Raw genomic sequence first — 15,525 nt, 5'->3', positions numbered from 1 at the left:
TAACTCGCACCTATCACCCTGCGTCCTAACTCGCCCCATCACCCTGCGTCCTAACTCGCCCCTATCACCCTGCGTCCTAACTCGCCCCTATCACCCTGCGTCCTGACTCGCACCTATCACCCTGCGTCCTGACTCGCACCTATCACCCTGCGTCCTGACTCGCACCTATCACCCTGCGTCCTAACTCGCCCCTATCACCCTGCGTCCTAACTCGCCCCTATCACCCTGCGTCCTAACTCGCCCCTATCACCCTGCGTCCTAACTCGCACCTATCACCCTGCGTCCTAACTCGCACCTATCACCCTGCGTCCTAACTCGCACCTATCACCCTGCGTCCTAACTCACCCCTATCACCCTGCGTCCTAACTCACCCCTATCACCCTGCGTCCTAAGTCGCACCTATCACCCTGCGTCCTAAGTCGCACCTATCACCCTGCGTCCTAACTCGCACCTATCACCCTGCGTCCTAACTCGCCCCTATCACCCTGCGTCCTAACTCGCCCCTATCACCCTGCGTCCTAACTCGCCCCTATCACCCTGCGTCCTAACTCGCCCCTATCACCCTGCGTCCTAACTCGCTCCTATCACCCTGCGTCCTAACTCGCACCTATCACCCTGCGTCCTAACTCGCACCTATCACCCTGCGTCCTAACTCGCCCCTATCACCCTGCGTCCTAACTTGCACCTATCACCCTGCGTCCTAACTCGCACCTATCACCCCGCGTCCTAACTCGCCCCTGTCACCCTGCGTCCTAACTCGCGCCTATCACCCTGTGTCCTAACCCGCCCCTATCACCGTTTCCTAACTCGCACCTATCACCCTGCGTCCTAACACGCAGCTATCACCCTGCGTCCTGACTCGCGCCTATCACCGTTTCCTAACTCCCACCTATCACCGTTTCCTAACTCGCACCTATCACCCTGCGTCCTAACTCGCGCCTATCACCGTTTCCTAACTCGCACCTATCACCCTGCGTCCTAACTCGCCCCTATCACCGTTTCCTAACTCGCACCTATCACCCTGCGTCCCAACTCGCACCTATCACCCTGCGTCCTAACTCGCACCTATCACCCTGCGTCCTAACTCGCACCTATCACCCTGCGTCCTAACTCGCCCCTATCACCCTGCGTCCTAACTGGCACCTATCACCCTGCGTCCTAACTCGCACCTATCACCCCGCGTCCTAACTCGCCCCTGTCATCCTGCGTCCTAACTCGCGCCTATCACCCTGTGTCCTAACTCGCCCCTATCACCGTTTCCTAACTCGCACCTATCACCCTGCGTCCTAACACGCAGCTATCACCCTGCGTCCTGACTCGCGCCTATCACCGTTTCCTAACTCCCACCTATCACCGTTTCCTAACTCGCACCTATCACCCTGCGTCCTAACTCGCGCCTATCACCGTTTCCTAACTCGCACCTATCACCCTGCGTCCTAACACGCCCCTATCACCGTTTCCTAACTCGCACCTATCACCCTGCGTCCCAACTCGCACCTATCACCCTGCGTCCCAACTCGCACCTATCACCCTGCGTCCCAACTCGCACCTATCACCCTGCGTCCTAACTCGCACCTATCACCCTGCGTCCTAACTCAAACCTATCACCCTGCGTCCTAACTCACGCCTATCACCGTTTCCTAACTCGCCCCTATCACCCTGCGTCCTAACTCGCACCTATCACCCTGCGTCCTAACTCGCCCCTATCACCCTGCGTCCTAACTCGCCCCTATCACCCTGCGTCCTAACTCGCCCCTATCACCCTGCGTCCTAACTCACCCCTATCACCCTGCGTCCTAACTCACCCCTATCACCCTGCGTCCTAACTCGCCCCTATCACCCTGCGTCCTAACTCGCCCCTATCACCCTGCGTCCTAACTCTCACCTATCACCCTGCGTCCTAACTCTCACCTATCACCCTCCGTCCTAACTCACCCCTATCACCCTCCGTCCTAACTCACCCCTATCACCCTGCGTCCTAACTCGCACCTATCACCCTGCGTCCTAACTCGCGCCTATCACCGTTTCCTAACTCGCACCTATCACCCTGCGTCCTAACTCGCACCTATCACCCCGCGTCCTAACTCGCCCCTGTCACCCTGCGTCCTAACTCGCGCCTATCACCCTGTGTCCTAACTCGTACCTATCACCTGCGTCCTAACTCGCCCCTATCACCCTGCGTCCTAACTCGCACCTATCACCCTGCGTCCTAACTCGCACCTATCACCCTGCGTCCTAACTCGCCCCTATCACCCTGCGTCCTAACTCGCACCTATCACCCTGCGTCCTAACTCGCCCCTATCACCGTTTCCTAACTCGCACCTATCACCCTCCATCCTAACTCGCCCCTATCACCCTGCGTCCTAACTCGCACCTATCACCCTGCGTCCTAACTCGCCCCTATCACCCTGCGTCCTAACTCGCCCCTATCACCCTGCGTCCTAACTCGCCCCTATCACCCTGCGTCCTAACTCGCACCTATCACCCTGCGTCCTAACTCGCCCCTATCACCGTTTCCTAACTCGCACCTAGCACCCTGCATCCTAACTCGCCCCTATCACCCTGCGTCCTAACTCGCCCCTATCACCCTGCGTCCTAACTCGCACCTATCACCCTGCGTCCTAACTCGCCCCTATCACCGTTTCCTAACTCGCACCTATCACCCTGCATCCTAACTCGCCCCTATCACCCTGCGTCCTAACTCGCACCTATCACCCTGCGTCCTAACTCGCACCTATCACCCTGCGTCCTAACTCGCCCCATCACCCTGCGTCCTAACTCGCCCCTATCACCCTGCGTCCTAACTCGTACCTATCACCTGCGTCCTAACTCGCACCTATCACCCTGCGTCCTAACTCGCACCTATCACCGTTGCCTAACTCGCACCTATCACCGTGCATCCTAACTCGCCCCTATCACCCTGCGTCCTAACTCGCACCTATCACCCTGCGTCCTAACTCGCACCTATCACCCTGCGTCCTAACTCGCACCTATCACCCTGCGTCCTAACTCGCACCTATCACCCTGCGTCCTAACTCGCCCCTATCACCGTTTCCTAACTCGCACCTATCACCCTGCATCCTAACTCGCCCCTATCACCCTGCGTCCTAACTCGCACCTATCACCCTGCGTCCTAACTCGCCCCTATCACCCTGCGTCCTAACTCGCCCCTATCACCCTGCGTCCTAACTCGCCCCTATCACCCTGCGTCCTAACTCGCCCCTATCACCCTGCGTCCTAACTCGCACCTATCACCCTGCGTCCTAACACGCACCTATCACCCTGCGTCCTAACTCGCACCTATCAAAATGCGTCCTAACTCGCCCCTATCACCGTTTCCTAACTCGCACCTATCACCCTGCATCCTAACTCGCCCCTATCACCCTGCGTCCTAACTCGCACCTATCACCCTGCGTCCTAACTCGCACCTATCACCCTGCGTCCTAACTCGCCCCATCACCCTGCGTCCTAACTCGCCCCATCACCCTGCGTCCTAACTCGCCCCTATCACCCTGCGTCCTAACTCGTACCTATCACCTGCGTCCTAACTCGCACCTATCACCCTGCGTCCTAACTCGCACCTATCACCGTTTCCTAACTCGCACCTATCACCGTGCATCCTAACTCGCCCCTATCACCCTGCGTCCTAACTCGCACCTATCACCCTGCGTCCTAACTCGCACCTATCACCCTGCGTCCTAACTCGCACCTATCACCCTGCGTCCTAACTCGCACCTATCACCCTGCGTCCTAACTCGCCCCTATCACCCTGCGTCCTAACTCGCCCCTATCACCGTTTCCTAACTCGCACCTATCACCCTGCGTCCTAACTCGCCCCTATCACCCTGCGTCCTAACTCGCACCTATCACCCTGCGTCCTAACTCGCCCCTATCACCCTGCGTCCTAACTCGCCCCTATCACCCTGCGTCCTAACTCGCCCCTATCACCCTGCGTCCTAACTCGCCCCTATCACCCTGCGTCCTAACTCGCCCCTATCACCCTGCGTCCTAACTCGCACCTATCACCCTGCGTCCTAACTCGCACCTATCACCCTGCGTCCTAACTCGCACCTATCACCCTGCGTCCTAACTCGCACCTATCACCCTGCGTCCTAACTCGCCCCTATCACCGTTTCCTAACTCGCACCTATCACCCTGCATCCTAACTCGCCCCTATCACCCTGCATCCTAACTCGCCCCTATCACCCTGCGTCCTAACTCGCACCTATCACCCTGCGTCCTAACTCGCACCTATCACCCTGCGTCCTAACTCGCAACTATCACCCTGCGTCCTAACTCGCACCTATCACCCTGCGTCCTAACTCGCACCTATCACCCTGCGTCCTAACTCGCACCTATCACCCTGCGTCCTAACTCGCACCTATCACCCTGCATCCTAACTCGCCCCTATCACCCTGCGTCCTAACTAGCCCCTATCACCCTGCGTCCTAACAAGCCCCTATCACCCTGCGTCCTAACTAGCCCCTATCACCCTGCGTCCTAACTCGCACCTATCACCCTGCGTCCTAACTCGCCCCTATCACCCTGCGTCCTGACTCGCCCCTATCACCCTGCGTCCTGACTCGCCCCTATCACCCTGCGTCCTGACTCGCCCCTATCACCCTGCGTCCTAACTCGCACCTATCACCCTGCGTCCTAACTCGCCCCTATCACCCTGCGTCCTAACTCGCCCCTATCACCCTGCGTCCTAACTCGCCCCTATCACCCTGCGTCCTAACTCGCCCCTATCACCCTGCGTCCTAACTCGCCCCTATCACCCTGCGTCCTAACTCGCACCTATCACCCTGCGTCCTAACTCGCACCTATCACCCTGCGTCCTAACTCGCACCTATCACCCTGCGTCCTAACTCGCACCTATCACCCTGCGTCTAACTCACACCTATCACCGTTTCCTAACTCGCACCTATCACCCTGCATCCTAACTCGCACCTATCACCCTGCATCCTAACTCGCACCTATCACCCTGCGTCCTAACTCGCACCTATCACCCTGCATCCTAACTCGCACCTATCACCCTGCATCCTAACTCGCACCTATCACCCTGCGTCCTAACTCGCGCCTATCACCGTTTCCTAACTTGCACCTATCACCCCGCGTCCTAACTTGCGCCTATCACCCTGCGTCCTAACTCGCACCTATCACCCCGCGTCCTAACTCGCCCCTATCACCCTGCGTCCTAACTCGCCCCTATCACCCTGCGTCCTAACTCGCGCCTATCACCCTGCGTCCTAACTCGCCCCTATCACCGTTTCCTAACTCGCACCTGTCACCCCGCGTCGTAACTCGCGCCTATCACCCTGCGTCCTAACTCACCCCTATCACCGTTTCCTAACTCGCGCCTATCACCGTTTCCTAACTCGCGCCTATCACCGTTTCCTAACTCGCGCCTATCACCGTTTCCTAACTCGCACCTACCACCCTGCGTCCTTACTCGCGCCTATCACCGTTTCCTAACTCGCCCCTATCACCGTTTCCTAACTCTCTTCTATCACCCTGCGTCCTAACTCACACCTATCACCCTGCGTCCTAACTCGCCCCTATCACCCTGCGTCCTAACTCGCAACTATCACCCTGCGTCCTAACTCACACCTCTCACCCTGCGTCCTAACTCGCCCCTATCACCCTGCGTCCTAACTCGCGCCTATCACCGTTTCCTAACTCGCACCTGTCACCCCGCGTCCTAACTCGCCCCTATCACCCTGCGTCCTAACTCGCCCCTATCACCCTGCGTCCTAACTCGCCCCTATCACCCTGCGTCCTAACTCGCCCCTATCACCCTGCGTCCTAACTCGCCCCTATCACCCTGCGTCCTAACTCGCACCTATCACCCTGCGTCCTAACTCGCCCCCATCACCCTGCGTCCTAACTCACACCTATCACCGTTTCCGAACTCGCACCTATCACCCTGCATCCTAACTCGCCCCTATCACCCTGCATCCTAACTCGCACCTATCACCCTGCGTCCTAACTTGCGCCTATCACCCTGCGTCCTAACTCGCACCTATCACCCCGCGTCCTAACTCGCCCCTATCACCCTGCGTCCTAACTCGCGCCTATCACCCTGCGTCCTAACTCGCGCCTATCACCCTGCGTCCTAACTCGCCCCTATCACCGTTTCCTAACTCGCACCTGTCACCCCGCGTCGTAACTCGCGCCTATCACCCTGCGTCCTAACTCACCCCTATCACCGTTTCCTAACTCGCGCCTATCACCGTTTCCTAACTCGTGCCTATTACCGTTTCCTAACTCGCACCTACCACCCTGCGTCCTTACTCGCGCCTATCACCGTTTCCTAACTCGCCCCTATCACCGTTTCCTAACTCTCTTCTATCACCCTGCGTCCTAACTCACACCTATCACCCTGCGTCCTAACTCGCCCCTATCACCCTGCGTCCTAACTCGCAACTATCACCCTGCGTCCTAACTCACACCTATCACCCTGCGTCCTAACTCGCGCCTATCACCGTTTCCTAACTCGCACCTGTCACCCCGCGTCCTAACTCGCCCCTATCACCCCGCGTCCTAACTCGCCCCTATCACCCTGCGTCCTAACTCGCCCCTATCACCCTGCGTCCTAACTCGCCCCCATCACCCTGCGTCCTAACTCGCCCCCATCACCCTGCGTCCTAACTCGCCCCCATCACCCTGCGTCCTAACTCGCCCCCATCACCCTGCGTCCTAACTCGCCCCCATCACCCTGCGTCCTAACTCGCCCCCATCACCCTGCGTCCTAACTCGCCCCCATCACCCTGCGTCCTAACTCGCCCCCATCACCCTGCGTCCTAACTCGCCCCCATCACCCTGCGTCCTAACTCGCCCCCATCACCCTGCGTCCTAACTCGCCCCCATCACCCTGCGTCCTAACTCGCCCCCATCATCCTGCGTCCTAACTCGCCCCCATCACCCTGCGTCCTAACTCGCCCCCATCACCCTGCGTCCTAACTCGCCCCTATCACCCTGCGTCCTAACTCGCCCCATCACCGTTTCCTAACTCACACCTATCACCCTGCGTCCTAACTCGCCCCATCACCCTGCGTCCTAACTCGCCCCTATCACCCTGCGTCCTAACTCGCCCCTATCACCCTGCGTCCTGACTCGCACCTATCACCCTGCTTCCTGACTCGCACCTATCACCCTGCGTCCTGACTCGCACCTATCACCCTGCGTCCTAACTCGCACCTATCACCCTGCGTCCTAACTCGCCCCTATCACCCTGCGTCCTAACTCGCCCCTATCACCCTGCGTCCTAACTCGCCCCTATCACCCTGCGTCCTAACTCACCCCTATCACCCTGCGTCCTAACTCACCCCTATCACCCTGCGTCCTAACTCACCCCTATCACCCTGCGTCCTAACTCGCCCCTATCACCCTGCGTCCTAACTCACCCCTATCACCCTGCGTCCTAACTCTCACCTATCACCCTCCGTCCTAACTCTCACCTATCACCCTCCGTCCTAACTCACCCCTATCACCCTCCGTCCTAACTCACCCCTATCACCCTGCGTCCTAACTCGCACCTATCACCCTGCGTCCTAACTCGCGCCTATCACCGTTTCCTAACTCGCACCTATCACCCTGCGTCCTAACTCGCACCTATCACCCCGCGTCCTAACTCGCCCCTGTCACCCTGCGTCCTAACTCGCGCCTATCACCCTGTGTCCTAACTCGCCCCTATCACCGTTTCCTAACTCGCACCTATCACCCTGCGTCCTAACACGCAGCTATCACCCTGCGTCCTTACTCGCGCCTATCACCGTTTCCTAACTCCCACCTATCACCGTTTCCTATCTCGCACCTATCACCCTGCGTCCTAACTCGCGCCTATCACCGTTTCCTAACTCGCACCTATCACCCTGCGTCCCAACTCGCACCTATCACCCTGCGTCCCAACTCGCACCTATCACCCTGCATCCTAACTCGCACCTATCACCCTGCGTCCTAACTCACGCCTATCACCCTGCGTCCTAACTCACGCCTATCACCCTGCGTCCTAACTCACGCCTATCACCGTTTCCTAACTCGCCCCTATCACCCTGCGTCCTAACTCTCACCTATCACCCTGCGTCCTAACTCTCACCTATCACCCTGCGTCCTAACTCGCACCTATCACACTGCGTCCTAACTCGCCCCTATCACCCTGCGTCCTAACTCGCCCCCATCACCCTGCGTCCTAACTCGCCCCCATCACCCTGCGTCCTAACTCGCCCCTATCACCGTTTCCGAACTCGCACCTATCACCCTGCGTCCTAACTCGCCCCTATCACCCTGCGTCCTAACTCGCCCCTATCACCCTGCGTCCTAACTCGCCCCTATCACCCTGCGTCCTAACTCGCCCCTATCACCCTGCGTCCTAACTCGCCCCCATCACCCTGCGTCCTAACTCGCCCCCGTCACCCTGCGTCCTAACTCGCCCCTATCACCCTGCGTCCTAACTCGCCCCTATCACCCTGCGTCCTAACTCGCCCCTATCACCGTTTCCTAACTCGCACCTATCACCCTGCGTCCTAACTCGCCCCTATCACCCTGCGTCCTAACTCGCACCTATCACCCTGCGTCCTAACTCGCCCCTATCACCCTGCGTCCTAACTCGCCCCTATCACCCTGCGTCCTAACTCGCTCCTATCACCGTTTCCTAACTCGCACCTATCACCCTGCGTCCTAACTCGCCCCATCACCGTTTCCTAACTCGCCCCTATCACCCTGCGTCCTAACTCGCCCCTATCACCCTGCGTCCTAACTCGCCCCTATCACCCTGCGTCCTAACTCGCCCCTATCACCCTGCGTCCTAACTCGCCCCTATCACCCTGCGTCCTAACTCGCCCCTATCACCCTGCGTCCTAACTCCCACCTATCACCGTTTCCTAACTCGCACCTATCACCCTGCGTCCTAACTCGCGCCTATCACCGTTTCCTAACTCCCACCGATCACCGTTTCCTAACTCGCACCTATCACCCTGCGTCCTAACTCGCGCCTATCACCGTTTCCTAACTCGCACCTATCACCCTGCGTCCTAACTCGCCCCTATCACCGTTTCCTAACTCGCACCTATCACCCTGCGTCCCAACTCGCACCTATCACCCTGCGTCCTAACTCGCACCTATCACCCTGCGTCCTAACTCGCCCCTATCACCCTGCGTCCTAACTCGCACCTATCACCCTGCGTCCTAACTCGCCCCTATCACCCTGCGTCCTAACTCGCCCCTATCACCCTGCGTCCTAACTCGCCCCTATCACCCTGCGTCCTAACTCGCCCCTATCACCCTGCGTCCTAACTCGCCCCTATCACCCTGCGTCCTAACTCGCCCCTATCACCCTGCGTCCTAACTCGCCCCTATCACCCTGCGTCCTAACTCGCCCCTATCACCCTGCGTCCTAACTCTCACCTATCACCCTGCGTCCTAACTCTCACCTATCACCCTGCGTCCTAACTCACCCCTATCACCCTGCGTCCTAACTCGCACCTATCACCCTGCGTCCTAACTCGCGCCTATCACCGTTTCCTAACTCGCACCTATCACCCTGCGTCCTAACTCGCACCTATCACCCCGCGTCCTAACTCGCCCCTGTCACCCTGCGTCCTAACTCGCGCCTATCACCCTGTGTCCTAACTCGCCCCTATCACCGTTTCCTAACTCGCACCTATCACCCTGCGTCCTAACACGCAGCTATCACCCTGCGTCCTTACTCGCGCCTATCACCGTTTCCTAACTCCCACCTATCACCGTTTCCTAACTCGCACCTATCACCCTGCGTCCTAACTCGCACCTATCACCGTTTCCTAACTCGCACCTATCACCCTGCGTCCCAACTCGCACCTATCACCCTGCGTCCCAACTCGCACCTATCACCCTGCGTCCTAACTCGCACCTATCACCCTGCGTCCTAACTCGCACCTATCACCCTGCGTCCTAACTCACGCCTATCACCGTTTCCTAACTCGCCCCTATCACCCTGCGTCCTAACTCTCACCTATCACCCTGCGTCCTAACTCGCACCTATCACCCTGCGTCCTAACTCGCCCCTATCACCCTGCGTCCTAACTCGCCCCCATCACCCTGCGTCCTAACTCGCCCCCATCACCCTGCGTCCTAACTCGCCCCCATCACCCTGCGTCCTAACTCGCCCCTATCACCGTTTCCTAACTCGCACCTATCACCCTGCGTCCTAACTCGCCCCTATCACCCTGCGTCCTAACTCGCCCCTATCACCCTGCGTCCTAACTCGCCCCTATCACCCTGCGTCCTAACTCGCCCCTATCACCCTGCGTCCTAACTCGCCCCTATCACCCTGCGTCCTAACTCGCCCCTATCACCCTGCGTCCTAACTCGCCCCCATCACCCTGCGTCCTAACTCGCCCCCATCACCCTGCGTCCTAACTCGCCCCCATCACCCTGCGTCCTAACTCGCCCCTATCACCCTGCGTCCTAACTCGCCCCTATCACCCTGCGTCCTAACTCGCCCCTATCACCGTTTCCTAACTCGCACCTATCACCCTGCGTCCTAACTCGCCCCTATCACCCTGCGTCCTAACTCGCACCTATCACCCTGCGTCCTAACTCGCCCCTATCACCCTGCGTCCTAACTCGCCCCTATCACCCTGCGTCCTAACTCGCCCCTATCACCGTTTCCTAACTCGCACCTATCACCCTGCGTCCTAACTCGCCCCATCACCGTTTCCTAACTCGCCCCTATCACCCTGCGTCCTAACTCGCCCCTATCACCCTGCGTCCTAACTCGCCCCTATCACCCTGCGTCCTAACTCGCCCCTATCACCCTGCGTCCTAACTCGCCCCTATCACCCTGCGTCCTAACTCGCCCCTATCACCCTGCGTCCTAACTCGCCCCTATCACCCTGCGTCCTAACTCGCCCCTATCACCCTGCGTCCTAACTCGCCCCTATCACCCTGCGTCCTAACTCGCCCCTATCACCCTGCGTCCTAACTCGCCCCTATCACCCTGCGTCCTAACTCGCCCCTATCACCCTGCGTCCTAACTCGCCCCTATCACCCTGCGTCCTAACTCGCCCCTATCACCCTGCGTCCTAACTCGCCCCTATCACCCTGCGTCCTTACTCGCGCCTATCACCGTTTCCTAACTCGCACCTATCACCGTTTCCTAACTCGCACCTGTCACCCCGCGTCCTCACTAGCCCCTATCACCCTGCGTCCTAACTCGCACCTATCACCCTGCGTCCTAACTCGCACCTATCACCCTGCGTCCTAACTCGCACCTATCACCCTGCGTCCTAACTCGCACCTATCACCCTGCGTCCTAACTCGCACCTATCACCCTGCGTCCTAACTCGCACCTATCACCCTGCGTCCTAACTCGCACCTATCACCCTGCGTCCTAACTCGCACCTATCACCCTGCGTCCTAACTCGCACCTATCACCCTGCGTCCTAACTCGCACCTATAACCCCGCGTCCTAACTCGCACCTATCACCCTGCGTCCTAACTCGCACCTATCACCCTGCGTCCTAACTCGCCCCTATCACCCCGCGTCCTAACTCCCACCTATCACCGTTTCCTAACTCGCCCCTATCACCCCGCGTCCTAACTCCCACCTATCACCCTGCGTCCTAACTCGCCCCTGTCACCCTGCGTCCTAACTCGCCCCTGTCACCCCGCGCCCTAACTCCCACCTATCACCGTTTCCTAACTCCCACCTATCACCGTTTCCTAACTCCCACCTATCACCGTTTCCTAACTCCCACCTATCACCGTTTCCTAACTCCCACCTATCACCCTGTGCTCGCTGATCTTAACCAACACCTTGATTTAAAATTCTCACCCTTGTTTTCCAAACCCCCCATGGCCTCACCGCTCCCTATCTCTGTAACCTCCGCCAGCCTTACAACCCTCCGAGATATCTGCACTCCTCTAATTCTGGTCTCTTGATCATCCCCGATTTTAATCGCTCCACCATTGGTAGCTGTGCCTCCAGCTGCCTGGGCGCTGAGCTCTGTTATTCCCTCCCTAAACCTCTCCACCTCCTGACCTCACATTTGTCCTTTAAAATGCTTCTTAAAACCTACCTCTTTGACCAAACATTTGGTCATACGAACATACGAATTAGGAGCAGGAGTAGGCCACTCGACCTCTCAAGCCTTCTCCGCCATTCAATAAGTTCATGGCTGAACTGATTACTCCACATTTCCACCTACCCCCGATAACCTTCCACCCCCTTGTTTATCAAGAATCTATCTACATCTGCTTTAAAAATATTCAAAGACTCTGCTTCTACTGCCTTTTGAGGAAGAGAATTATAGACTTTTTCTTTAAGTTTGAAACTATCTTTAACTGTTTTAGTTAACCACGGATGGCGGGTCCCACCTTTGGAATTTTTCTTTCTTATTGAAATGTATCTATTCTGTGTATTCTGAAATATCCCTTTAAATGTCTGCCACTGCATCTCTATTAGGTCATCTGACCTAATACCCCCTTAGGTGGCTTAGTGCCAAATTTTGTTTGATGATGCACCTTGGGATGTTTTACTACTTTAAAGCTGCTTTATAAATGCAAGTTGCTGTTGTTGTTAAACACAGGGACATGAAATCACCTTTAGCTGAAGTGTCTGTGGATCCCATCCTGCCATCTATTAGATTGCAGGGGCAGGAATTTTGGGCTCAGTTCTTCAGTTGATCCTGGTTTTAACCCCACAGGTCACAACAGTGAGTATTAAAAAACCTAAGGCAAGATTTATTATTGTCCCTGGTATACATGCATGATGAATGATCACACACACAGACAAACTCGGGTGTATACACACACACATACACACACATGTACTCAGACATGTGTACATGCACACAGGCATACATGTATTGATGCATACTCACACATATGTAAGTGTACTGCCGTGTGGTCACATAGATGCATAAACACACTCACAAGTATGCACATGTACACACGGGTATTCACACACACCTGTACTCTCAAACACATGCATTCTTTCACGTCTGTATTGGCACATGTACTCACACATACAGTCACTCATACATGCACCACACATACACACACACTGGTGTAAACACAAAACATGTACTCATACAAACACACACACACAGACTCTCACAAACATCTACATATACATACAAACATACGAAATAGGAGCAGGAGTAGGCCACTCGGCCCCTCGAGCCTGCTCCACCATTCAATAAGTTCATGGCTGAACTGATTGTAACCTCAACTTCACATTCCCGCCTACCCCTGAGAACCTTTCACCCCCTTGCTTATCATGAATCTACCTATCTACAGTTGTACTCACATGTAGTTACACACACACATGTACTCCACACATTGGCTCACCTTTAATCCCTTTGCTCTGTTAATGGCTCTCAAAGGTCTGAGAACTCGGAGGACTCGAAGAATCTTTACCACAGAGATAGCACTAGACCTGGAAAAGAAAGGGAAAGGCTCAGCTCCTCAGCTAAACACTCTACAGGATGAATTTGTACTTCTACTCATTTGCTCACTCACTCACTGACAAACAACCCTGAAAAACTATCAGCATAGACTAGGCTAGTTCCTGTCTGCCTCTGTTTCGATTCAAGCGCTAAAACACACAGCTGCCAGTGCAATCTCAGGAATGAAATGGAAGATTTCATTCAGAAAAGACAATGAGCTCCTGCTAAAAGTTGTCTTCAGATCAGTGAAATCAGTCATTGTAGAACATGTATATGATAGGAGAGAAATAAATCATTTAGAACATGGCATTAGACAACATGGTACTGCAAAGAACCAGAACAAGGTGTTACACGATGTGGTAACACATTGATGTGCAAAAGTACATTGTGCTACACAGTATCATGCATACCTAGAAAAGGATGATACATTGTACAACGTCACATCGATGTACAACTGCGGGTAAAACCACAAACATATTATTCTGGAATAATTTCACACTGGATGATATATACATTTATTTACAAAGCAGGTTACACTGTTCACATTTTCATTTAGAACAGTGTGTTACACGGGATGATGTGACACTGAGAAAGGAACAGTGTGTTACACGGGATGATGTGACACTGAGATAGGAACAGCGTGTTACACGGGATGATGTGACACTGAGATAGGAACAGCGTGTTACACGGGATGATGTGACACTGAGATAGGAACAGCGTGTTACACGGGATGATGTGACACTGAGAAAGGAACAGTGTGTTACACGGGATGATGTGACACTGAGAAAGGAACAGTGTGTTACACGGGATGATGTGACACTGAGAAAGGAACAGCGTGTTACACGGGATGATGTGACACTGAGAAAGGAACAGCGTGTTACACGGGATGATGTGACACTGAGATAGGAACAGCGTGTTACACGGGATGATGTGACACTGAGAAAGGAACAGCGTGTTACACGGGATGATGTGACACTGAGATAGGAACAGCGTGTTACACGGGATGATGTGACACTGAGAAAGGAACAGCGTGTTACACGGGATGATGTGACACTGAGATAGGAATAGCGTGTTACACGGGATGATGTGACACTGAGAAAGGAACAGCGTGTTACACGGGATGATGTGACACTGAGATAGGAACAGCGTGTTACACGGGATGATGTGACACTGAGATAGGAACAGCGTGTTACACGGGATGATGTGACACTGAGAAAGGAACAGCGTGTTACACTGGATGATGTGACACTGAGAAAGGAACAGCGTGTTACACTGGATGATGTGACACTGAGAAAGGAACAGCGTGTTACACTGGATGATGTGAGACTGAGAAAGGAACAGTGTGTTACACGGGATGATGTGACACTGAGTTAGGAACAGCGTGTTACACGGGATGATGTGACACTGAGATAGGAACAGCGTGTTACACGGGAAGATGTGACACTGAGAAAGGAACAGCGTGTTACACGGGATGATGTGACACTCAGATAGGAACAGCGTGTTACACGGGATGATGTGACACTCAGATAGGAACAGCGTGTTACACGGGATGATGTGACACTCAGATAGGAACAGCGTGTTACACGGGATGATGTGACACTCAGATAGGAACAGCGTGTTACACGGGATGATGTGACACTCAGATAGGAACAGCGTGTTACACGGGATGATGTGACACTGAGAAAGGAACAGCGTGTTACACGGGATGATGTGACACTGAGAAAGGAACAGCGTGTTACACGGGATGATGTGACACTGAGAAAGGAACAGCGTGTTACACGGGATGATGTGACACTGAGAAAGAAACAGCGTGTTACACGGGATGATGTGACACTGAGATAGGAACAGCGTGTTACACGGGATGATGTGACACTGAGAAAGGAACAGCGTGTTACACGGGATGATGTGACACTGAGATAGGAATAGCGTGTTACACGGGATGATGTGACACTGAGAAAGGAACAGCGTGTTACACTGGATGATGTGACACTGAGAAAGGAACAGCGTGTTACACTGGATGATGTGAGACTGAGAAAGGAACAGTGTGTTACACGGGATGATGTGACACTGAGTTAGGAACAGCGTGTTACACGGG

General features: G+C 55.2%; 1 protein-coding gene across 6 annotated transcripts in view; it reads right to left on the bottom strand.

Annotated features, from left to right (window-relative positions):
* cacna1sa (calcium channel, voltage-dependent, L type, alpha 1S subunit, a) overlaps positions 1-15,525 on the bottom strand; it is a 722,633-nt gene that overhangs the window by 238,906 nt on the left and 468,202 nt on the right. For all 6 annotated transcript variants that reach the window (XR_010977454.1, XM_068056917.1, XM_068056913.1 and 3 more), the window contains one exon: positions 13,333-13,420. Coding sequence is in view for 5 of the 6 variants with exons in the window: in XM_068056917.1 (XP_067913018.1) it covers positions 13,333-13,420 (88 nt within the window). In the remaining variant the exon portion in view is untranslated. The remainder of the gene's footprint in view (positions 1-13,332; positions 13,421-15,525) is intronic.

This window comes from Heterodontus francisci, chromosome 25 (assembly GCF_036365525.1).
Source record: "Heterodontus francisci isolate sHetFra1 chromosome 25, sHetFra1.hap1, whole genome shotgun sequence".
NCBI lineage: Eukaryota > Metazoa > Chordata > Chondrichthyes > Heterodontiformes > Heterodontidae > Heterodontus > Heterodontus francisci.
This window is presented reverse-complemented; position numbering and strand designations above follow the sequence as displayed.